Source organism: Mesocricetus auratus, unplaced genomic scaffold, assembly GCF_017639785.1.
Source record: "Mesocricetus auratus isolate SY011 unplaced genomic scaffold, BCM_Maur_2.0 Super-Scaffold_100015, whole genome shotgun sequence".
Classification (NCBI taxonomy): Eukaryota; Metazoa; Chordata; class Mammalia; order Rodentia; family Cricetidae; genus Mesocricetus; species Mesocricetus auratus.
Window position 1 is genome coordinate 14,068,678 of NW_024429198.1, and position 27,293 is coordinate 14,095,970.

Genomic DNA, 27,293 nt, shown 5'->3' on the forward strand with positions numbered 1-27,293 from the left:
TAGACCAAGCTGCCACAGCCTTTGCCTTCCAAATGCTGAGATTAAATTCATGTGCCACTACCTGGCTAGTGAGTTAATTTCTTATTTGGAAGTTATTCCAGATGTGTGGATGTAATGGTTTGCTTTAGTTGATTATGGCAAGAAATCTGGCTTGATAAATATATTCATATTTACCTTAACTATGCAACCCTGAGTGACAAATGCTGGTATTATCCTTTCAATTGACAGGTAACATGATATCTGATATCGGTTTCTAAAAGAACTCTTTTCATTTATTTATGAAGACTTTATTCTTTGTACTTGCAAAAGCATTTCTTATACTCTATTGTAGCAATTTTAAAAGACCTTAAGGCATTTATTTTATAATGACACGTGATTAAAAACCTAAAGCTAGGTGGATGTCACATATAAAGCTACAAGTCATCACAAGTTGATGATGTACTGCTTTAATGAAAGTCATCTTGTCTTCACTTTTCTCATTAATAAAAACTAATTTATGATGGATAATGTAATGATTCATCATCAGAAGACTTGGTTACTAAGTACAGGCAGTTTATAATGAAACTACATCTGATACACACTTCTGTGTCCCAAAATACATGCAAATCAGTTGATTCTCTATGACAACATGCAATAGTTTCAATGACTGTGATTTGCAGAATTTGCATGTCTGTGCAAAATAAAGTGTCAGATCATGCCCTGAAAGACCAATGTGCATCATTTTTAATTGTTGGAACAGTTTATATTCTACATTAGCATTGTTGTTTCTGGTAATTATGAGTAAAGTGTATTTTATGATTTGCTCATGAACATCAACAACATTAATGTCCTGTATTTTCTTTACCATCTATTTGTAGATTCACTTTGGATCGCCATACTGACCTTGACAGGATCTTTAACATTCATTCTGGAAATGGATCACTTTATACATCAAAGCCACTGGATCGTGAATTATCTCAATGGCACAATCTTACTGTTATAGCTGCTGAGATAAGTAAGGAGTTGTATTTCATGAATATTTTCATTTTGTGCATGTCTTACTTCCTGCATCTCCATATATTTGCATATTTATTTTATGTGGAAATAATTCTCTCTATTCAAATTAAATTTTCCTGTAGTTTTTAAAATAATTTTTTCAAGTGCCATTTTTTTCATTGATTCCATTGTTTCTAAACCAAGGAATAGCTAAATATATTACAGCTATAGTAAAATATTTTCTCTGTTCTCTTGGGAATATTGCCATGGCTTGAGTGTTGAATTACCTAAATTTCCTTTCTATGTCTAGAAGAGATGTAGTTGTTTTATTTATAGTTATATTTATATAATTAGGTTCTGTTACAACTTTTAGGGCATATAAATATATTATGCTATCCTGATTTTTTTCTGAGTAGCTTTGAATGTATTTCAGTTATTTTTTCCTCTTGTAAATTTGAGTATTTACTATTTTGGTAATATTTCTCTTTATGATTTCATTGGCATGTCTCTTTTTCTATTGAGATTTATTCATGTTCTTAATGTTATTTATCAATTTCTTTCTTTTTGAGTGTAGTATTCCTGTAAGCATATTGTAATTCTGGTCTAGTTGTCTGAAACTCCATTAATTTATCATTTTTTCTGCTAGGTTACTTCCCCTTTGACCCTTTAATGACAAAGAAAACATTGCTAGGTTAATGATCTTGGTTGTCAGTTTTTTCTATCTGGACAAGAAGCACACTAGTCCATGTCCTCCTCAGTTTTGAGTTCTTTCTCAGCTATCTGCCATTCGTCTAACATATTTTCCTTTGAATTTACTTGATATTGCCCTCTGTTTTAGGCTATAGCATTCTTTTTTCTGTACTTTTAACAATTTAATTAATATGTCATGGTGAAGTACATTTATGGTCATGAGTGGTCTAAATGCTTCTTGTACTTGGATGTCCATGTATTTGCCTATATTTGTGGAAATTTTGTTTTGTTTTATCTAAGAGGTTTTTATGTGCCCCCACACTGGTAGTTTTTCTCCTTCAGGTGTGTCAGGGAGTGAAATATTTGTTATTTAGGGGTATCCTACACCTCTTGCATTTTCTGTTAATGCTTTCTTATTTTCATTTTGATATCTGTCTGCTGCTAACAATTCAAATGTGTTTTCAAGCTCCGTTATTTTTTATTCTGCTAAATCTAGTCTCTTACCGAGACTGACAACCAATTTTTCTGCCTGAGATTTAGAGTTTATTTCCTCTGTGATTTCTGTCCAGTTCTGTTTTAGATCTGTTGTGTTCCTTAATCTACCTAAATATTTCATTTTCGTTGTATTTCTATGTTGAGAGTTGTTCATCTATTGAGATGGGCACCATTTTATGTTGCTTTGTGATGGCCTTCTTAATAACTTCCTCTAATAATTTGCCTTGGGAGGAATCAAACCTGTGTTGGATTCACAGAACTGTGGGAAGCTATGTATAGGAAGAGGAAAAAGCAAATTAGAGAGATGAAGAAGTTGGACTCTGAATTTCCTTGTCAAGCAAAATTCTAGTGCTGGATCTTTTTCGTTCATTTTATAAAGTCCAAGGCTAATCCTGAAACATATATCCCCCTCCCTTCCTCATGCAACCTGGTATAGTTGAGCTAAAGCTAGAAAGTAGCAAACTGCAAGCTCACATGCCCACTCCAAGGCAGGGTGGGACTTTAAGTTGGAATTTCTCTTACTAAATTTTTATTAACTTCATCTTATTGAAGATCTTGGTCCTTGGAGATTTTTGTAACTTTAAAAGGTTACAATGCCGAGAGCAGTAAACTGGGAATCAAATCGATTATTTGGTTTCTAGATCTAACACTTAATTCTGTGCATGCTTTAAAAAAATCAATATTTCATCCAATTAGAAAATGGCAAGTTCAAGTCTGAGAACAATACATTTCTAAGACTGGAGCAGATATTGATCCCAAAGAAGACTGCATCATCGTGGATGCCATTGTCATTATTTAGTGGACTGTTGAAAATTGTTATGGACCAGATGTGACAGAACATGCCTATAATCCTAGCACTCAGAAGGCAACATGGCTGAATCAGGGTGATGTTGGGGGCGATCCTGCTTCAAAGACCAAGCACATTAGCAAATCCTACAGAAAAGAAAAGAGACAAAAGCCATTAAGAAACTTGAGATGGTGACAATAGAGTTTTACATCAAAATGCAGTCCATTATATCATAAAGAAACTAGAACAGTCACATACCCATGATCATGTAAACCTTCCAACAGTGCCAATCCCTTGCAGAACCAATTATAAGGCAGAGCAGCACTCTTAACTTTCAACTGAGCCATGGTGAGATACTGCCTATAGATTCCATACATGTGATATTGAGTCTATACACAGCTATCAAGACAGAGCTATTGTAAGCAATTATTGCAGACTGAAACAAGACCCGCATCACTCAGAGTCTGAGAATTGTTCAAGGGGTTCCACTCAGATCACTAATGAAAGCTTCCATCCAACATATTGGATTTAGCTTCAGCATTCTAGCTGGGATCTAAATAGAGTTTCACTCCCGCCTCACCCAAAGATTATGCTTTGTTTAGGTAGTTATAAATGGTGGGGTCTTTTGAGGCTATCAGTGTAAAAACATGTTTTCTCCTATAAGGAAAACTTCTGCTTCTCTGTCTTCTCCCGTATCTAATGAGATCCAATTTGGAGCTTCTGGAATCTGTTTGTGCTGTCTGCTCAGTTCGAGATCCTTATTCAAGCTCACTGAGCTTGGAATTGCATTTTCTATTTCAGATACTTTAAGAAATTTAACTTCTAAAGCTAGTTGAAGTAATTATGATTCTGTAAAAACTAAGCCAATTGCTTTTTAAGAGCTAAGCCTATTCTTGCCCTTTAGTGAAGTCAGTCTGTGGAATGAGCGCTAGAAATGCCCACCTGCCAACCACATGTAACCAAGGTCCCATTATGCTGTTCTGGGCATTCAGTGCAATGAGGGTGGAAGAAAAACATATACTCAGGATTGTTTCACTACACTTTAAATACTGGTTTGCCGGTAAGTGTGTCCCTCATCAAGCCCTGAACAGGACAGAGGCATGGGTAAATCAACCTCTTACGATGTGTTTCCAGGTCCACCGCTAACAGTTTAATTCTACATTGCACAGCAAACGTCACACCACGTGACAAGTGCAGTCTACCTCAGGTAATTATTCAGTGCATTACAGCATGGCATAATTCTTTTGCCCTTATTGAAAAAATATTTTAAAATGCCAGGTGAAAACTGCAAAACTCTAAAATTAATGTCACAATCAGTGACTTCATACTAAACTTGGGATTTTTAAAATATATACGGAGCCAAGGGGTTCCTATAATTATGTCTAAAAATGATCATATTGCATATAGATATATGATTTATATTGAGAAAAACTTGTCCAATGGATGCAGAGAATTTCCATCATTTGAAAGCCCCAAAGTTTCAAGAGAATAATTCAAGCTTGCCTCTTTTGGGATGATTGGGAAAGCTTACACATGCATAGGAATGTCCTTACTTGAGGCCATACATCCTGAAAGCCTTTATTGCACACGCCTCCTTGTTACAGCACAGTTTCCCTGAAGGATTCTGAGGGAGATTCAGGTGGTAAATATAAGCCAGCTGCTATTCAGTATAATTCTTCCTTGGAATGCTTTATACTTTTATTTATACATAAGCTGTAGCATCTGCCAGCAAAAAAAGATTAGTGTAAGCACTGTTTTCTGAATAGATGACTCCAGGACTTATGCTTTATAAAGCATAGTCATCCCTGTGGATTTAGCTTTGATTCAAAGAACGTTGAGTTATTTGGAAAGAGGCTGAAGAGTCTTCCTACAGTGTTAGAGAAGGGTCCCACAAAGCAGTTTCTTACTGTAGAAACTTTTTGCCTCTTTTGAATCCATTAGTATAATTAGATAGTGGAACTTCCATCAGGAATTGAGTTCATGTCAAAAAAAAATAATAAATATTTTGCATTGTGTCTTACTCCGTTGTTAGATAAAAGAGCATATTCTAAAAATATAGCTAGATATACCTACCTCAAAGTATTAGACAACTCAGTATTAGGAAAACTAAAGAGTAGCTTATTTCCCCGTATTTTTTGCTTATTTGTTTGTTTGTTTTGTTTCTTTTTTCTACTTCTTGCCTATATACTCATCAGATCCATATAATGGAAGGGAAACTTTTAGCACTCTTTATATCTTTTATTATGTATAGTTTATTGTGAGGAATAAATTCACACAAACTCCTGACAAACAGAAGAAATGAAGGTATGTCTATGATCATAATATTGAATAAATACTGAGACCTAATCTCAAAATTAGTGTTTTGTTAAATCTAATACAACAAAGTTTTTTATATAATTTTTCAAATAATTCCTGTGAGATGAGAAGTTCTACTTGATATATATTTTATAAAATGAGGAAGAAGATATCTATAGAAAGTATATTAACAGAGTCAGAAGGTGTGAGTGGTTAACTTGAGAGCCAGCACAGCTCACTTGACACATGGCCAAACTCTCAAATATAGAATACACTTGCAGGCATATTGTATGCAGTAAGAGCTTGAAAACTCTTAAAATAAATCCTGCTGGCTGAACACATGCAAGTGAAGAAGACCCCAGCAATACTAAAAAGATGCTGAACTTAAGTTGATATTTTTTGTGGAAAGAAGGAAAAGAAATTATGTTTCAAATTATATAATCTTGTGATCTTTCCTTTATCGTCAATTAGCCTTGAGAATACTCCTGATCATAAACCAGCTCTTAGCTCTATAGGACCATTAATTGAGTAAACATATGGTTATATAGAAATGGTGGTAAACTCTTTCAAATTGTAATATATACTATATGTATACTAAATAACATTTTTGCATTTAAATTAGTAGTACACAATGAACAATATTAGAAAATAATACAATATTAGAAAATAATTGATCAGTTGTCACCACAGTAAGCAATGGCATTCATAATCATTTTGCCAAAATATTTTACAATGGTGGTAAACCTTATTTCTTCATTGTATAATTAGGCTGTCTTATCTTCTCTTTTAAATTTTTATTTTAAAAATACAAAACAGCATGAATTTCACAAATTAATATTGCTGTATACTGTTTTGTATGTGTTTGCCTATTGTTTTCACCAGTTTCCAGAAACACTTCTAATTATCTTTACTGTGAACCTTTTTTTACTTTTTATTTTTTGTTACTTTAATTTTAAATAGCTTGCTTCACATGTCAATCCCAGTTCCCTCTCCCTCCCCTCCTACCACACCCGCACCATAACCCTCCAGCCTCCCACCCTATCCCCACTTCCTTATACATAGGGGATATCCAGGATCTGACATTTAACTCAGGGCAGGGTCCAGGCACTCCCCTAAGAGTCCAGGCTGAGAGAGCATCCCTCTTTGTGTTATGGACACACGAAGTCCGTTTGTATGCAAAGGATAAACACTGAGTATCTCCACACTGATTTCCAAAGTGGGTGTAGGAGTTGGCACTCCCACCAGCAGTGGAGGAGTGTTCCCCTCTCTCCACATCCTTCCAGAATAACTTATCTTCAGTGTTTTTGATTCTAGCCATTCTGACAGGAGTAAGATGGTATCTCAGAGTTGTTTTGATTTGCATTTCCCGGATGGCTCTGGATGTTGAGCACTTTTCAAGTGTTTCTCAGCCATTTTAGACTCCACTATTGAGAATCCTCTATTTAGTTTTAATTGCATACTTTGGTGTTTTGGAGACTTGTTTCTTGAATTCTTCATAAAATTTGGAGATCAGCCCTCTGTCAGCTGTAGGGTTAGTGAATATCTTTTCCAATTCTGTGGACTGCCTTTTTGTCTTGTTGACTATGTCCTTTGCCTTACAGAAGCTTTTTAGTTTCAGGAGGTCCCATTTGTTAATTGTCGATCTCAGTGTCTATGCTACTGGTGTTATGTTCAGGAAGCAGTCTCCTGTACCAATTCGTTGAAGAGTATCTCCCACTTTCTCTTCTAAGAGTTTCAGTGTGGTTGGATTTATGTTGAAGTCTTTGATCCATTTGGACTTAAGTTTTGTGCAAGGAAATAGACAAGGATCTATTTGCAGTCTTCTGCACGCCAATATCCAGTTATGCCAGCACCATTTATTGAAGATGCTTTCTTTTTTCCATTGTATAATTTTAGGTTCTTTGTCAAAAATCAAGTGTTCATAGGTGTGTGGTTTAAAATCAGGGTTTTCAATTTGATTCCATTGGTCTGTCTATTTTTGTGTCAATACCAAGCTGTTTTCAGGACTATAGCTCTGCAATAGTGCTTGAAGTCAGGTATGGTGATGCCTCCTTTATTGTACAGGGTTGTTTTGGCTATTCTGGGTCTTTTGTTTTTCCATATAAAGTTTATTATTGTTCTTTCAAGGTTTGTGAAGATTTGTACCAGAATTTTGATAGGGATTGCACTGAATCTGTAGATTGCTTTTGGCAAGATTTCCATTTTTATTATGTTAATTCTACAAATCCAAGAGCATGGGAAATGTTTCCACTTTCTGGTATCCTCTTTGATTTCTTTCTTTAGAGACTCAAAGTTCTTGATATACAGATATTTCATTTGTTTGGTTAACATTATCCCCAGATATTTGATGCTGTTTATGGCTATTGTAAAGGATGAAGTTTCTCTGATTTCTTTCTCAGTCAAGTTATCATCTGCATATAATAGGGCTACTGATTTTTTTTAGTTAATCCTGTATCCTGCCACTGACACCTTTCCTTTGTGGTGGATCCTCTGAATGCCAGGAGCAGGTCCCCAGAAGATTGTAAAATATGGAATGATTCACGAATTTGCGTGTCATCCTTACACAGGGTCCATGCTAATCTTCTCTGTATTTTTCCAATTTTAGTGTATGTTCTGCTGAAGTGATCACTATTGTGAACTTTTAAAATCCTTGGTTTTTAAAGTACACACATTTTCTGGTTTTTATTTTGTTTTTGTTTTTTTTTTTGCTTCTTGTTTTTTGTTTTTTTGTTTTTTGTAATATCCCTACTGTGGCATAGCACAGCATAATATACCTGTCTTCCCGTCTTTGAGGACACAATCAATCCTGCTTATCCTTCCCCCATCCCTTATGGTCCATTGCCTCTGAAAACCACCATGGTTGTTTCAGGGTCTATGATTTCAACATATGACTTCTATCACGTGGTACCTGTGTATACCTGCCCTTCTTACATCAATTCCCAGTTCCATCCATGTTGTCTTTTAATGACTAATGTCATTCTGTTTATAACTGCATATCATTCTGTTTTATTTGTGTACCTCATTTTCTCTCTCCATGCCAAATTTGATGGGCACATTAAATTTCTTGATTCTTATTTTCTGTTATATGTTTTTTTAGTTTGTGGGTGGCCACATTTGCGTGCAAGTTTAACTATGTTCCTATAACTAGCATTATGAGTTCTAAATGACTTTAAATCCATAATTTAAATAGTCAGCTATCAGTAGAACTGTCTAGAATAAATATGACAGACATAATGTCATTATCGAAAATGCAAGGATGACACTAAAGCCAAACTACACAGACATGTTTTAATATTTCACTTGTCAGTCAAGATAATTAATAAAATTTATCTTTCTTCATGACAAATTTGATGCTCTTAATTTAACATTTTAAACAAAACAGACACGATGAATACACTGTTGTTTGGGGCTGTTGTGGATGGAATTATTTGATATGAAAAGTCACGCTTGGAGTCAGTGTGATGTCTCAGGACAAAAAGGCACTTGGTCTGATGACCATACTTCCATCTCTGGGTCACACACATGGAAAGAAACAACATCTGTTCACCACATACCTTATGGCATTCATGCGTACACTAATACAGACACACAGCACATAAAAGTATGAACAAAAATTAAATAATAAAGTTCTGTTAAATGGAATCAGTAGTGAATATGTAATAAAATATATGAAAAATGGTATTTCATTATACATTTTTCCAATAAATGTGTTAAATCAGTAGTCATGTAGTCTAGCTTTCAAATGAAGGTCTTAAGGGAGCCATTAGAAAATGTTTTCATTATGATGTAAGCAAAATGGTGGATTTTAGGAATTGGTGATATTAACCAAGTGTTTACTCGATTTCAAAGTGTTTTTTTTCCATAAGAGTGAAGAAAAACTGTGATTGGGATGTATTTTATAGGAGAATCTACATTTAATAAAAATAATATTTAAAAGAATAAACATTAGAAATGAAAATAGCATTTAAAAATTAAGTAGCATGATCAAACATGGCAAGGATTTAATAAATAATTATATAATACAATCTTATAATTGAATATTAGGGACACATATATAATGTGAACTCATTTACACTGTATTATACTTTAAAAAGGAATTTTCAGAATAATAACAGTACTCTCATGCCCAACAATGGCAGAATTCATGTCTAGGTAACTAGGTTCCATAGAAGTCTTACTGATTGCATTTGTTCATTCTATCAGGAAAAGTGGATCTGATGTTTGTCTGTATGTGAGCACTTCATGACCACTAGATGCCTATCTAAAATGAATCCTCCACACACCCTTGTTATCCTAAGCATTGTTTTCATTTCCTCTTTCTAGATAACCCTAAAGAGACAACTCGTGTGTCTGTTTTTGTGAGGATTTTGGATGTTAATGACAATGCTCCACAATTTGCTGTATTTTATGACACATTTGTGTGTGAAAATGCCAGACCAGGACAGGTAAGCAACTGAACAACTCCAATCAGGATGCTTTTCCTTGTGTATAAAAAGTGTTTTAGTCAAGATCTTGGTAAAGGTGACATAGAGATAAGAAGACTTATGTATACTCTCATTAAAAGTTTAGAAAGTAGTTAATGTTTATAAACCTGAAAGTATTTTAAGAGTCAGATTTCCTTTGCAAAATTGTAATGCAAGAAAATAATAATGAAATCTTACTCTATAATAATATAATTATAATCATGTAATAATACAGATATTGTCTCTTCTATAAAAGTTGAGATGTGGGAAATAGCATTATATTTTAACACTTTCAGAATCAGGAATATATACCAGAATCTGCTTCATACCATTGGCTCTAAATTAGTAGTGTTTAGAGAAATGGAGGATGACAGTTTTTATTTGTTATTAACTTGTGTATTGATCTCTTTACATATTTAACTTGGGTTTTTCTAGGCAGGATTTCTCTCTGTAACAGTTCTAGTCGATCCTGGAACTCACTTTGTATACCAGGCTAACCTCAAACTCATAGATATCCTCCTGCCTCTGCCTCGCAGGTGCTTTTTGACGTTTGCACCAGCATGCCCTGTGTAGTACAGTTTTTATGGTCAGAGCTTGGGCCCTAGCTGCACCCATTCTAAACAAATCAATTAAATAGGCATGTAACAGTGAAAGGCAGGGAAACAAGTTTTATTCAGCGTGGCCAGATTGGAAGAATGAATAAGAAAGGCCAGTGATGACCAACTGGTCCATCTTTGAAGTCCTAAAATGAGGTTTTGGTTAAACAAATCTCATGGAATATGTATCACAAAGCAGTACTATTCAAGAGTGTCCCTGCCAATCATTTACAATACCTTTTCTGAGTTCTAGTGTTATCTGTGAGGTGGTCTGTGTGGTTATCCAAATTATCTGAACTCTTTTAGGGAGACAAGTTTCTCCTGTGCCCGGCACCAGCCTCAGCCTTTTCTTCTCTAGCAAGAGAATCCCGGGAAATTTCCAATTCCTTGGAGACTACTTGTTGAATAGTCTAACACAAACATCTCCTTAGAATGTTTGCATTGCTGCAGGGTGGTGACAGTGTGACTCTGGAAATTCAGAGACAAGTGCACAGGCTCACTGAAACACGCTGTCAGTGTTGGGTTGTAGGCGAACATGTTTTGAAGGAAGGCAGCCAAGTTGACTATTATGTATTGCCTGTGATTTTCCTCAGTGTGGCAACACATAAGACACTTAATGACTTCATTTCAGTCCTTTGAAACATTCTTTTTACATCAGCTTTGTTTGGAATTATTTAAATCATTTCCTCAGTGGACTCATTTTGTTGTTTGAAAAGCTCCAGCATATATGGCTGAAAGAAATGCTGTTAATTGGCTTGAGTGCTATCTTCACAGAAGGAAGCTGTATATTATAAATAATAATTGGGAATCAAAAGCATTTTATTAGAGATAGAGAAGCCATTGAAAAACTGTGTCATGTTTTGACATCATTTAATGCTTTTATAAACATCAGTGTCATTGCTATATTTTTATGCAAATTGCATTGTCGAATAACTCAAGTTCCACTTGTGAATATTTTAATGAGAATTCAATAGCTTGTCTATTGTTTGAAACGATAAAAATTACTGCAATTCGAGTTTTTTTACTTCTAATGTTCTGTAAATGTTTATTTCTGAATATTTAATTAACTTAGGTGCTTCTAACTTTCTTAATGAATCAGTGTGTCTACCCTAAAGATACCCTTCCAGTCAGTCTTTGACCTACAGGTTCAGCATGACTTAGGTTAAAATCTTTTCTGTAAGTAATAGATTATCCACTTTGCTGCTACTATATGCATTGCTCCCTCCATGGATATTCAAACTGATCTTCAAGAGATATCATTTTGACTAGTTGAGGCATAAATGATGATATTCACAAATATTCAAAATAAAGACTGGTACCTATTTCTTTGTGCTTTCTCTCTTGCTCATTGTAGCTAACCCACAAATGCCTCAAAATTGTATGGATTTTTCAAAAATAGTTCATGGAGGGAAATAATAAAATATTTGTTTTGTCTTGACAACATTAATATGAATATGAATAATTCTTCTCTAACTGGACATATGTGCACATATGTTCAAATCAACACTTTGTATTCATACTAGGTTTATCTTAGTCTGAGTGCTTAAGAAATTTTTTGTTTGAACATGGCTTTTAGATAGGAAATCATTAGTGTAATGTGTTGGTATGTATCAGTGTACCCAGCATTTGAGAAACTGAGACAAAGGCATCAGTAGTTCAAAGTTTCCCCATCTACATAGTGTGATCAAGCACAGCCTGACTACACATTATTTCTCAAAAAGCACAACCATGTAGGAAGTGGGAGGGCAGCAGATTCAGAATCTAAAGTCATGGCATCCAAATGAGATAAAGTAGTTTTTCACTAGACTTCCTCACTATAAGCCCTGGGTGAAATGCACTTGCTAATTAGGCCTCCTCAGATACTAGGAAAATTGAGTGTTAGGACTTCTCAATAGACTTGAGCTATTTATTGTGTACCTTAATCCAAGCAGTAGCCCTATAATTTAAGTAGTTGTTAAGTAACACTTAGATATACAGCATGAGGGATAATCCCACTCATTTGGTGTGTGGACAAATGGGTGAGTCAGAAATAAAACTGCGAGCCACCACATTTTCCTTTACTTCTTCTTCCCCTGGTCTTGTCAGTTCCTTGATTGAAGAAGGAGGCATTTTCTTTAGGAAGGATGAAACTTGCCACTGATAGGAAGCTAACTGGCAAGTAAACTGGGATGCTAAACTCATGCACCCTTCAAAAAGGAAAGTCTTTAGAAGTGAGGCAGAGAGCTGACTCTTGGTATCCATTTCCCTCACTCATGTCCTTTCCTTCAGCTGGAGAGTATATTTTCATGGTCAAGGGAGCAAACAGGCATTTACATCTCAAAAGAATCTTAGTAAACTAGTGTCCCAGGAAAAGTGATGCTCAAATTTACTCTTTAATACCTATGGATGTTATCAAACAAAATTATCAACTGACATCACATATTAAGTCAAGTGGCAGGCCAGGGTTTATCAGATCTAAAATTTACATCATATGTTATCCAAAGAGCAGTGTTCAGGTACATCTCTTACAACCTGGAATGGTGTGTATATGGCAAGAACAAAGGAAAAATTTCACCAAGAAGTACATATCTTCTCACAGAAACAGTTAAGTATTTTCAAACATAATCACTGCTTTTCTTTCTTTGTGTGTCTAAGAATCTACCCAACATCCCACCCACACTTCATTTTATTAGGAACGTTCAAACAGCTTTGAAGTTGGTGTAGGATGGGAAAATACAAGTCGGCAATTTTTCTCGTAAGGACTGTGTTTTTCCTTCACATTCTGGGAATAAATATTCAAGAGCACTTTTGTTTTCTTTTTTTCTTTTTGTAGCATTAAAATGAATAAAATAGTGAGTCCTTGGCAAACCAGGAGAAATCTAATTTTATTTTGTTCATGAACTTGTGTTCTAGAATGGTAGAAACATACAGCTGACTATGTCATTTCATTTATTGTCACTTTAGTAGTAGCATATTGCTTTTTCCATACTACAGTGGCTCAGTTAACCAATAATCATTAATTCATTGTTGCCACAATCTTTAATCATTATACATATTTCATTTGAAGATACCAGGTACATTTCATAATTTCCTATACACACATATAAAAAAGTGAACATTGGTACTCAAAAATATGTTATTTTCTTCTATAAAAATAGACTGGAACTTTAATTTGAAATCATAGTTATGAATGTTTCTTTGAGATCTTCTAATTTTTCTTTGAAGAACCATTTGTTCTACATATATATTAGCATCTCTCTGTACATATATATATTATATATTAGCATCTCTCTGTACATATATATGTACATACATATACATATATATATATCTATTAGCATCTCTCTGTACAGACATATTGACAAGAATTGTAGTGACTAAAACGTTACAATGGTCTTTCTTCTTCTGTTATTTCATTTATGATGTTTATTTCTTCTTCAATACACCAATGAATCACAATTTTAAAGGCAAGAAATTCAAAACCTGATTGAAAAAGGAGAGTTAGGAATGAAGAAACAGATAAATTTTAACAACAAACTGCCTGTTACCATTATCTGTACATTTTTGTCTCAAGTGTATTCAAGTATCTGTTCTGCATTTTATTCTATTATAGTTTGCTTCTCTTCATTCTTATTATAGCAAATATTTAGTCATCCATGATTTAATACTCTTTTACAATAATTTCATCACTTAAATGATTATTTTTTATTATTTCTAGAAAATAATATATTACTTTCTGTAGTTTAATTAAATTTCTTAAATTGCCTTGAAGTAAATAATTAGAATTATAATAAGTAGGATTTTTTTACTGTTATTGCTATAACATGTTTTGAAAGAAAAGTAATTTAATATAGTGTGATCATAATTTGTTCATGTTGCTAATCACTTTCATAAGAGTTTAAACTTTAAATTCCTTGTTAAATCAACAAAACCTCAAGAATTTTTTTACCAAATATACATGCAATGTTGATCTAATGCTTTAAAAGTATATTTTTCTAAGCATAGGTTTGAATGTTTATATAAACACTAAAAAATGGAAGCTTTTGATGTTTTCCTGAAATTAATTTCTTGAAACGTTATACATATAACTGGAAAATAATCAAGAAAACTGCCACTTATGTAGTTAAAAGATGTGAAGGTTACAGATATCTAAAGCAAGATATGATATGGTAATACAGTTCTACGTTTTCAACTTCAAAGGCAGGGAGTTCCTTTTTTAATATATTTGTTTATTTTAAAATGTGTGTGTGTGTGTGTGGTGTGTGTGTGTGTGTCTACATGCCACATGTGTTCCAGTGATCACAGAGTCAGAAGGGGAATGTCATATCCCTTGGAGCTGGAATTATGGGTGTTTGTGAGCTGCAGAATGTGTGTTCTGTGAACTGGACACAGGTTATCTCAATGAGCAGCAAGTAATCTTAATCATTGAACCGTCTGTCCAGCACCTTCCATAGTAGCTTAAAATATTTGTTCCTTTAAAGACAAAGTTGATTGTTAAATTAGCCACTCCTCTACTGTATGAATATATTCAATCTTAAACTATATTTGCAAATGAAGAGGATAATCCTTTTCTTTTTAATAAAAATTCTTTCTTTGGAAAAAATCATGTATTACCGATAAAATTTCTATTTCTTTGTCTTTGCTGTTTTTGTTCTTGTTTGGTTGTTTGTTTTGAGACAATCCTGGCTGTCCTGGAACTCTCATTGTAAACCAGGCTGTCATCAAACTCAGAGATTCACCTGCTTCTGCCTCCTGAGAGCTAGAATTAAAGTTGTGGGCCAGCTCTCCTAGCTCTAAAATTTCTATTTCATTTTAATATTGTCATCACTTTTTGGCAAAGAAAAGACCTATCCCACAATCAGTTTCTATGTTTGGATAATCTCTTCTAAATCATTACTTTATTTTATACAGAATAGCAAGTACTTCCCTAAACTTGTTTGAAAATCAAAGAATGTCACGTGGCGTTTTGAAAGAATTCACAAAAGCAATGTAATCGTTAAAAGTTGAGCTTGCTGAAATATACGTGTGATGATCAAAATCAATTTACTTTTTCTTTTTTCCTTTTTTTCTTTTTTTTTTTTTTTTTTTTTTTTTTTTGTTTTAGTTTTTATGAGACTGGGTTTCTCTGTATTGTTTTGGAGGCTGTCGGTCCAGCCCAGCCTCTAACTCACAGAGATCTGCCTGCCTCTGCCTCCTGAGTGCTGGGATTAAAGGCGTGCGCCACCACCGGCTGGCTCAATTTACTTTTTAAAGATTTGTTGTACCTATTATTGTTGAGATTGTAATCTAATCATATCTTTCCCCATCCCTGTTTTATGAACTCTCACATACATCATTATATCATTTCTTGTTCTTTCAAAAGTTCATGGATGGTTTCATATTACATTAACTGTCACTATCTACATCTGTATTTTTATGTGTGCATGCTTAAATATGACCTTCCCAGTCTGTATAATGCTATTTGTGGTATGCAAAATGACATATATGGTCCTTGTTCTACTCGCAGACATGTGATGACTGTAATATTCTCTTTCCTGCAGCTAATACAGACTATAAGTGCAGTTGACAAAGATGATCCCTTGGGTGGACAGAAGTTTTTCTTCAGTTTGGCTGCTGTTAATCCTAACTTCACAGTACAGGATAATGAAGGTCATTTTTGAACTCTTTTTATACAGATTATGACATTAGTGGAAATTTGCCCCCCCAAATAATTATTGCAATAAAACCATTTATTTATATGCTTCATATCAACTTAAAAAATGTGTGCTTAAAAATCTGTTCATCTCCATGTTTAGTAATGTAATGCTTATTTGAGGTTATTTACCCTCTTAAATTGAAAATAAAATAAAACAAACTATGGGTATTCAGGGAAATATTAAATGTTTAAATGATTAGAAGGGCTGCAAATAATTAGTTAATATTTTAAACATGATAGAATGTGAATGACTGTAGGAAAGAAAGAGTCTGTGCATCTTTGATGGGACATAATGGTAGCAGATTTCCTGGAGACAGTTAGGCATAAAGAAAGAGGAAAAAACCCCACAGAATCTTCCAAAAAATTTGCATGTTCCCTGCTGTCGTGACAAGCTTGCTATTGACCTGTGTAAAATAAATTTTTATCTCTGAAATTATTGGTGTTTTAATAAGGCAGAAAGCATTTTATATAATCACTATGAAAAATGACTATGATTTTTAGAATGTTGATAAATATGCATCACCATACACATTGTCACACAGACACATGAGTTTCTGTGTATGTGTGTTATTCAGTCTCATCTATATTTAATGGATTTCAAGACAAATAATGACCTCAGCTCATGTTGGTAGAAGCCTTACTGTGGCTGCAGATATATTTCAAATAAATCTTATAACCACACTGGCAGATATAAAGTACTTTCTGCTCAGTGTCTGAGAAGTGTTAACAAGGCCAATGACTGTAGTTTTTCAAGGTGGCTTATGTGTACCTTAAAAGAGTTTTAGATATTGGATCATTTTACATCATGGTAGCTACTCACCAAGAGATTTCATCCAGTAGAATGTTCAGTTAAGTGAGTCCAGATGTGTGCTTTCACTAAACCTTAAGAATTGAAATGTTCGTGTTTTCTGTCACTCTAGACACATAGAGTAATTGGATTAGAAAAGAGGATCATAGCCTTGGCATTGGATATACAGAATGTCAAGCTGAGTCTGAATTTCATATGAACACCCACCATTACAATTTCAATTTGCTGAACTGGGCAACCTAAACGCAGACTTTCGATTGCAACTGTCTGAATTGAATCTTCAGTACTGAACTGAAACTACCTGTTTCTGGTCTTACTTAATTTTGATTATTTTCCTGTGATGTTAGGCACTACCTGTTAAAAAGTGAAGTATATTAGGATTGCTTCTGTTATGGCACTGCTTTCAAAGCTCCCTGAGAAACCACTTAAGGCTCATGTTAGTTAATTTGACATAGATTATGTTTTTGTTATGCCAGAAAGAATTTTTGAATCTATATAAATAGCTCAATGGAAGGAATAAACTTACAAAAATACCAACCTGAAGAGTCCACTGAGTTGTATTCCATTTAAGTTAGTGGAATATCTCACCTAATTTCATATATGTCATTGTTTTCTGTTTTGGGTAAAGGTTTAAAGGAATTTTAATTATATACAAATTAACTAAACGATACACTTTTTTGAATGTTTCTTCATGTTTATCCTCATGTTCTTCTTATGTATCTTATTTAACGATAGCAATCCTTTAAAATTACTTTATTTCTGTGGTACATCAAATATATATCATGATTTTAAAACCTAGTCATTTCATAAAATTTAAAGCATAAGGGCTATTTTAAAATAAAAATTTGATTTGCTTCTTAATTATGGCAAAATTATTACAAAATTAAAATTTAAAGTTGCCAAAAAGACACCGAGAAAAGAAGGGTCTAAAATGTTCCCACACATGCAAATTTATAACTTAGATATTAATGCTTGAGTGGTACGTCTTCAAATTTGCTCATATGTTTCTATTATTTGAAACTTCTGCTTTCCTGACATAGTTAACATCTCTATTAATGGAGAAAGAACTTGTTTTATATTCAGCCACTGAAACAGTAAGCAGTTGCCATTTTCTTTTTCTGTACTGTTTGTTTCATTTAACAGCTGATTGATTGGTGTTTCTACATGCCCTTGCAGTCAGCCCTTTGAGTATCAAGACAACATTCATCTGACAAAAATAATGAGATAGAAACTAACACACTCAGTGGCCTTTAAAAGTTCGTTATTTGAGACCAGAAGAAACTCCATATTCCTTCCCTGACAACCAACACTGAGGAGAAGTGGGTTACTTATCAGATTAGGGAAAATTTCCTAGCAGAGTAGTAGGCAATTGGATGGTAAACGCCATTAAAATGCTACATTTTTTGAAATATTATTTGGTACTCCACAACAGTGACAGCAAGTTTCTCAATAACCACATATATTATATATATATATATATGTATGTATGTATATATATATGTGTGTGTGTGTGTGTGTCTGTGTATGTGTATGTGTGTGAGTTTATATACAGTATATATATTTTCTTATACTTTGAAAGTATGGAAACAGTGTTCAGAATATTTGCTAACATTTTGTTATATATTTGAATCTTAATGAATCCTGATGACTTTATTGATTTATGTGCTTACACTGCACTAGATCATATTTTCTTCATAATTATTACATGGATGCATATTTTGTCATATGAAAGTACACTTTCAGACATGTGTAAATTTAGACAATTAAAAGCACTAGTTTTCTTGATAAAAACTTATTGTTTGAAACTCTAGAGCATTTATCATCTCTACAGATGTCACAGACGAGTTCCTATGGTTCCTATTATGGGACAATCATTTGAAACATAATCACCAATACAGTCTGAGCATAGAGCTATAATCTGTAATCTCAGGATTTGGGAGTAATAGCAGGGAACTTACGTTAGTCAAGTTTCTTGCTCAAAATAAGTGAATAAATAAATATTAATAATGTTACTTGAGTTTCTATACTATCTAGCATACCTGACTTAGTTTGAATTGCATTATGCATATTGAATAGGAAAACATGTACTTTAAATAAATTGATGATTATTTTTATTTAAAACTATGGTTTGCTTTCTCAGTCTAGATACATGGGGGAGGGCCTAGGCCCTGCCCCAAATGATGTGACAGACTTTGATGATCCCCCATGGAAGGTCTCACCCTCCCTGAGGAGTGGATGGGGAGTGGGATTGGGAGTGGGTGGGGGACTTGGGAGGATGGGAGATAGAGGGAACTGGGATTGATAAGTAAAATAAGATTGTTTCTAAGTTAAATAACAACTTATTTTACAAAACAATAACTATGGTTCACAACAAAACACGTTGACTGATGCAAACTGTATTACTTTGTAATTTATTTTAGATAACACTGCCAGAATTTTAACCAGAAAAAATGGCTTCAATCGACACGAAATCAGCACCTATCTGCTGCCTGTGGTGATATCTGATAACGACTACCCAATTCAGAGCAGCACTGGCACTCTGACCATCCGGGTGTGCGCCTGCGACAGCCAAGGCAACATGCAATCCTGCAGTGCTGAAGCGCTGCTCCTCCCTGCTGGCCTCAGCACTGGAGCCTTGATAGCCATTCTCCTCTGCATCATAATTCTTCTAGGTAAGAAATGTTAGAGAACGGGGGATGTGTTCCAGGACGACTAATTAAGTCTGTTATTGACTAGGAAAGCTTACCATCAAAACACACCACCATTCAAGTTTAAACGTTCATGCTAGTTAACTGGGAGACACTATTAACAAAGAAACATGTTAACATGTTACCCAATCATAACATAGAATCTTTAGAGGAGTCTTCATGGTAATAGAAATCATGGGACTCTATCTGTGGGAATTACATTCACATGTACATAAAAATAGACACCAAAAAAGAAAAATAGTTCATGACATAGATGAAATAAAAGCAATAATGATTAGCACAAGCCCTGCCCCCAACCTGCAGGGTAACTCCAATTAATAATTTCTAGATAACTGCTGATGAAGGAAAAATTTTCTCCAACAGAGTCTCCTTGGGAATAAAAACCACCACACTGAAGATCAGGCCCTAGCCTAGAAGTAATGGCCAATACAAAAAGAACTCAATGGGAATTTTTTAAGGCTTTCTTTGTCTCAATGCTTTGTCATAGCCTTTTTTTCTTTTTGCCTTACAGGTTTCTTGCTTATTATGATTTCTGATTTTTGATGAGTTCCCTGTGTGTGCAAATCCGTGTGTTTCTGAGTCTTTGTTATTGCTTTCTTTTTTTTTTTGTTCATTTTGTTCAATTCCATTTTTTCTTTCTTACAGTTACGTAGATGTCTGTCTGTTTTCTAATGAAAGAAAGAGTGTTGATTCAGGTGGGTAGGGAGGTGAGAAGGATCTGGGTAGAGTAGGGGAAGGATACTCAAAATTAATGTGTGAAAATAATTACTTTTTAACAAAAGGAAAAAAATTAATAGTAATTGTTAATAGCAAACTTTTATTAACTATCTATCTACTCTTTATTACTGTACCAAACACTTTACCACAAAAGGTTTTTTTCTTGATTAATAAACAAGACACACACACACACACACACACACAACCAATAAAAGCTATTGAATTTTATTATTTTCACTCCTAATGGTTCTCGAAATCAGAAATGCTGTCAGCATCTGTGAAGACAGGACAGCCAGCGTGCACTGTTGTTCAGTTTTCTGTAGAATTTGCAGATTGCTTTCATTGTTTTTGTTCTATTGGCAGCATGGTGGGCTTCATGTCTATCACTTTCACTGAACTCTGGTCAAACAGACCTTTAACTGATTTAGTTGGTCACAAAATAATGCTAGTGGATTTTATAACCCAGAGTAGATTGATTTTTAGCTGATCTTGAGATGAAAATAGTATATTTACTTTCTTTTGCATTTTCTTCTCCCATTTGACTGTAATTGAAAGACTTTTAACTCCATTTCACGAAGCAGGAAAATGAGTTTGGACGTGCAGTCAGTCTTACAATTCCCTTTGTATTATGTATTGGAAGCTGTATATTATCAGATTAAGATTGAAATTTTTTTAACTTGCCCATTGTAATGTGTGTGACAATATGTGAACTAAGAAAAGCAAGGTAAGCTCTTCTCAAAAACAACCATGGCATTTAATGTTAGTGAATATAAATAATAGAAAACAAAGTACATTTTTGAGGAATAGTTATTCCTGCTTGCTTTAACACATTTCCTAAATAGAGGTATTAAGGGAACTAAGGTTTTCTCTTTATCTTTTCCATTTAAATGAATTGATATCTCTTCAAATATCTTAAATGATCAATAACAAAATGTTGAAGAATGTTAAATAGAAAACCCCAAGTCCACCAGTGGCATTTGAATTAATGTTCTCCTAAGGTGTGTGACTTTCATCTTTGTGATGTGTGTCTCTACTTGTGCATATTTGCTTGCTGGAGATGAGTCCTCTCTGAAGAAGACACTTGTGTTTTGGAGTCAATTCAGTATGATATGAAATTGCTCTTTGTTCTGAATTCACCCAACTTAATTTTTTGGGGAGTTTTTTTTAGAAGACTTGGGTAAATTTCCATGGCAAATACAAGCAAATATTTGTGTTTTCTAAAAATACAGTCACATTTTCCCCAATCATGAAGGCCTTTTGGTAATGGAAGCAAAAGTCTGTGTATATCCATCAGCAGAGCTGTGGAACTGAAATTATTCCTCAAAATTTTGTGATGGACATCACTTTCTCTAATTGTGTCAGGATGTAGTAGAACTTGTAGGCAAACCATATCCTTTTAGTAAAGGCTGAATTCAACCTATTTTTTTTTATGTCAGTTCTTTGGTGCAGGGGCTTGAACCTAGGTTCTTGAGCCTGCTCTACCACTGAGCTGCTGAAAGATATTCCCTTTTAAAAATGAGTCAGAAACATATTAGCCACCACAGCTATTCCCTTCTCAACCTCTGAACAAAAGTACAAAATTAACTGCAAATTCTGGCCTGCCATGCAACTTACAAACAACTTCCCATCTGTGTAGTGCTTGAGCTCTAGATTGTGTGTATGGGAATGAAGTTCTAACCCATGTCCTTGTGTTTCTTTAAGTTATAGTAGTCCTCTTTGCAGCCCTGAAAAGGCAACGCAAGACAGAGCCTCTGATCTTATCCAAAGAGGACATCAGAGACAACATTGTGAGCTATAACGATGAAGGTGGTGGAGAGGAGGACACTCAGGCCTTTGATATCGGTACCCTGAGGAATCCTGCAGCTATTGAGGAGAAAAAGCTCCGGAGAGATATAATTCCTGAAACGTTATTTATACCACGGAGGACTCCTACTGCCCCGGATAACACGGATGTCCGGGATTTCATTAACGAGCGGCTCAAAGAGCATGATCTGGACCCCACCGCGCCTCCCTACGACTCTCTGGCTACCTACGCTTATGAAGGAAACGACTCGATTGCTGAATCTCTGAGCTCCTTAGAATCAGGTACCACTGAAGGAGACCAAAACTACGATTACCTCCGAGAATGGGGGCCTCGGTTTAATAAACTAGCAGAAATGTATGGTGGTGGCGAGAGCGACAAAGATGCTTAGCCAGGCACCGGAGTTCTGCTCAAGGAGAGAAAGTAACTTTGCAGATATTGTCTCCACTTCACAATATTTGATAATCAGGAGAATTTCTTCCTGCCACTCAGCACAAGTTTTCCACTTATTTCTTAATTTGTTCATTAATTATATTAATTCTCCCCTGTAGGATGTCTCATGGAATATACACGACATTTTATTTAATCACTTCCAAGAGCCAAAGCTATGGAAATTCAGTGTTGCCCATCATAGTAAATAAAAGAAACTTGATCAGCATAGTTCTCCCTTAAGCAACCTCACGAACAAGCCGCTTCTGTTAAGTACACGTCTTGCCCTTGCAAATGAAGCTTTGAAAAGGCAAAGAAAACATTTAAGATTTATCCTGTTCTGTACATTAAGTTAAAAAATGTACATGTGTTGTTGTAGGTGTGATATGCAGCCTGGTATACAAGCATTTGTGCAATTTCATTTCATCAAATTCTATCTGCTAATGTTTTATATTTATATTTTTGTATTTATTTTTTAAAAAAATAAACCAGTTTTTACAACTACTTTGTCTCTAGCTTATCTTTTCCGTAGGAGCAAATTCTTTCTCCATAAATTAAATATCTTGTTACTAAATCAAATTAAATACATGAGAAGACAAAAACACATTATAAGCAATGCGAAAGCCTTTACCAAGCTGATATCACAGGTAAGCACTGCTCTTCTGCAATAAATCATTACACTGTGATATGTGCAAACTTTCATACTAAAAGCATCTGTTAATTATAAACCACTTATAATTTGTCATTCAAAAAATTTCCAAGAATGGTGCTCTAACCCCTGAGTTGCAGAGTCAATCACACTCAGATTTAAATCATTGCCATTCTCGGTTCTTGTGCTAAATATACTGGTGGTTCAGTGTTTTCGTCTCACCCGTATTTACTAAAATAGTATCTGAAAGAATAAGATGTCTTCTCATTTTGGGATGGCATTTGTGCTATTGAGGTTTATAGGCAATATGAGTTCAGACAATTCTAAGGCTGGAATAATCGTTGAATGGAATTATATTTACCTCCCATGGTGACTTTGAAAATGCCTAGTAATGACAGTAATAACACTGAATATTCCATTAAAATGCAGTTTCACAATTATGCAGCTCTCAGAGATGCATCACATATTGTTGTAACAAAGTCTTTTTGTGTAAGAAGAATGATTCAATAGAAAGCAAAAGAACAAGCTGAAAAACATACTTTAAAGTGGTGGCAATCGATCATCAAATGTTACTGAGACTCTTTGAGTTGAGAGCAATGTTACTACTTGTTGCTCAAGTACTACCCCATGATTTATTTGTAAATGGAATACTTTATTAGTAGATACAGAAGTCACAATCCCTGCTGAGTATATTACAAACAATACCAAAGATTCATGTACTAATTAGTAAAAATGCTATATGCGTTGAGTAGGTCTGTGTGCTATTTTGATGTATCCTTAATTCAGAATTAATTAGTTCAATCTTGTTGGATAGTGTTTTTTTCCCTAACTTCAATGCTGAAAGGGTACACACCACTCTACCCACCGATGTTTCAGTTTGCCTAATAGTCTGAGTATGAAAGAGAGACAACCCATGAGGCCCAATTAAAAATCTCAGCAAGTAGTGCTAAGGACACATCAGAATGGATATTAACACTTAGCTTGACAGAACCCACTAATGTATATCATATTTTGGCTTCCGGAAAATGTTTAAGAAAGTAAACCTTTCCCCTTTGTGCCGCATTGAAATTAATAAAATGCTGTTTCCTGGATATTTCAGTCATTAAAAGCAGAATAATTTGACAAGAAAAAAGAAAAACAAAGTTCACTGAACCTCTCAAGTTGGTCATTATTTAAAATAAAATTTCTGTTGGAATTAGTCCTACTTTTCCACACAAGTAGCTCCTTGTGTCAGTCACAGATGTTTATAATGTAATTCTTGTGTCTATAATGCAATTCTTATTTGAAGTCTTTTAATTATCATCATTCAGAAATGTCAAGTGACACTAAGTTGTTCTGGCATTTACTTAGTCATTCATTGTTTTTAAAAGCAGCAATTGTGACAGTGATCTCCAATATAACCCAAACTAGCTTCAGAAATGCTGTAGGATTGATGGGCAGGCTTATTTGACAATTGTGGAGAAATTGGTCAGTAACAGACCACCAGTGTTGCTATTATTAATGAAGATGGTATGATAGTTATTTCTTGGTAGCCATGAAATTCAAAACATGTTATAACAATATATTTTTAGTTTCTCACTCAACTTCTGGTATTGTGCTTGACCAATGGAATGGCCAGTACATAGTTTATTACATTAGTGTTCTGTGTCAATGGGGCTACTGTCTCTAAAAATATTATTGTTGTAATTGAAACAATGTAGGTTTTTCATTTCTTCATCCATATATATATATCTTCAATATAAATTGTTTATTGAGCATTTTTATAAAAAGCAAGGAATGTTCTGACACCCAGAGATGTAATAAATTATATATAATTCTTCTATTTATAACTGTGTATTTCTTTTACTAATAAAGTTACAAGATGGGAAAATGTTGTAATGAAAACCACTGAGTTTATAATAAATTAGTTCTTATGAATAACTTTCCTAGGAACAGAATCAGTCTGTTCTCTTTTTCCATGATTTATATAATTAGAAATTTTGAATTGAGTTCATAACTTCATAGCATTATAAATTTTAGCCAAGTATTATTTCTACTTGCAGAAAAGTATCAAAGGCTATGTAATTACAAATTTGTTGACTTAGATTGAAATTATTCTCTCTCTTTAACACACACACATGTGGGAATAGAAGCACACACATAAAATGTTACATAACTTCAGGAATATTGGGCATGTTCTGATGGATTAATCCACATATACCATGGCTGATGTGATGTCTATGGTTTTTCAAAACATAATTTGCAAATATTAGAATTCCCATTTACAATATGAGTTCTTGTATCTTTATACCAAAAGCGAAGACAAAGGATCTTCATACCACTTAAAACTCAATCATTTTTGTGAATTAATAGTTACATCTCATTCACTTTAAGAGTAAAATGAAATAAAGTTTATTAAGTTTCAAAGGATCCTAAAAAGGTGGAATAAGTATTGGCCTTTCTCTTGGAAAATAATATACAGCAACTGTTACATATATGTGCTAAATATCACAAAGCCGTATATAAGATTATTACAGGGGGAATACAACTAATGAAAAATGGCAGGCTCTGTTGTTTAAAGAATGGTGTTGGCTCTCTCTGGTACTCTTTCAGTACACAACACCTACTTATTTTGTGGTAGTCACTCACAAACTTATCTTTCATCATAAATATACCTTACTGCAAAATGCATATGTCCAAAATAGAATTGAATCTTATTTAATTATATCATCATTTCTTACCAGTGTCTGCCACCATCTTCCAATTGGCCTACTCACTAGTAGTAAGCGAACTCCATCACTTTTTTGTCACATGTGCAAATCACTTTATCTTTAATCACTACATTAAATTACTTAGAAATTTAATATCTCTAAGGATTTCATTATGAGCAGAATAACTATATTCTGCCTTATGTGGATGTATCCTCTTTGCAATTGACCTCATAATTTTCTCTATGACAGCTACTAAGATAATTGCCCCAAAAGCACTCTGCCTCTTCAAATATGCTATTCACTACCTACTTGGCTATCCTAATACGACATCATTGATCTTTCTAAAGTTAGAAGTTAATATAAAGTGCTATGTTTTTCTGTTTTAAAAATCTTCCCTAAGATATCATCGCAAAGATTTTACTGAGTGTAAGACAAGATTCTTAATATGACATAGGACTCTTCATAGCCCTTCATCTCTTCCTGTTTGCCAACCTACCTTACCACTTGCATTTCCCTTCCTTTTCTCCATCATGTGCTTACACTGACCTCTCCTTTCTTACTCTATTTAAATTTTTTATCCGTTAGTTAAATTGAGGTATACACTATTATGGATATTTTATGTCATGGAATGAGTCATGATGTGGTCAGGAGGATGCAATAGCTTCCCTTTTTACATATCTACATTTTTTTTACACTTTAATGACTTTTTCCCTGTGGTTATTACCTTTCTTGTTCAAATAAAATATGGCTTTTGTCACTTTCTCCCAGTATATAGAGGTGTTTATTTGTACAGATTCTCAATAAGCATTTGTTGGAAGAATTAAAAAATATTTTATTTCTGGGCAGTGTTGTTGCTTGCCTTAAGTACCTGCACTTGGGAGGCAGAGTCAACCAGATCTCTCTGAGTTCAAGGCCAGCCCGGTGTACAAAGCGAGTTCCAGTTTAGCCAGAGCTGATACACAGAGAAATCCTGTCTCGAAAAACCAAAACAACAACAAAAATTATATTACATAACAGTTCATTGTTTAGAATGCACAAAGCATATTAAAGGTTTACAGGACTCCTCTTTCTCTCCACAGTGAATTACTCAGACTGAGAGGAAGTGCCTTAATGAGCCTTTCATTTTCTGACAACCATTTGGGACATTATTTTAATACCACACAATTCTTCAGGTCTGCATTCCTAGCTACTGAGGCAGTAGGATCACAAGATCAAAGCTTTCTTGGTCTTCAGAGCAAATTTTCTGTCAGTCTGCAACCTCATCTCAAAGGGAGCAAAAATAGTAACATTAAAAATGCAAAATATTGACAATATAGCACAGTGGTAATGTCCTTGCCTAACATGTTCAAAGCCTTAGGTTCAGTCTTCTGACCTGAAAATTGGAAAAGGAATAATGTACAATAGTTTTAACAGGCATACAAACAACCAAAGTGTTTTCTGTGAAGGAAAATAATGTACAATGGTTTTGCGGAGCACACATGTCTAATTGTTTTCTATGAAAAAAGATTTTAAAATC

The 27,293-nt window shown here is 34.3% G+C and overlaps 1 protein-coding gene and 1 non-coding gene across 2 annotated transcripts in view; one reads left to right on the forward strand and one right to left on the reverse strand.

Annotated features, from left to right (window-relative positions):
- Positions 1-24,212, forward strand: part of LOC101833887 (cadherin-10) — a 187,432-nt gene extending 163,220 nt beyond the window's left edge. The window contains exons 8-12 of the mRNA XM_040757652.1: positions 858-994; positions 9,566-9,687; positions 15,821-15,929; positions 19,204-19,455; positions 21,910-24,212. Coding sequence (XP_040613586.1) covers positions 858-994; positions 9,566-9,687; positions 15,821-15,929; positions 19,204-19,455; positions 21,910-22,400 — 1,111 coding nt within the window. The 3' untranslated portion in view covers positions 22,401-24,212. The remainder of the gene's footprint in view (positions 1-857; positions 995-9,565; positions 9,688-15,820; positions 15,930-19,203; positions 19,456-21,909) is intronic.
- LOC121144418 lies at positions 7,765-7,869 on the reverse strand. The gene has a single exon (XR_005881774.1). It is a non-coding gene; the product is annotated as a U6 spliceosomal RNA (small nuclear RNA).
- Positions 24,213-27,293: the final 3,081 nt, after the last annotated feature.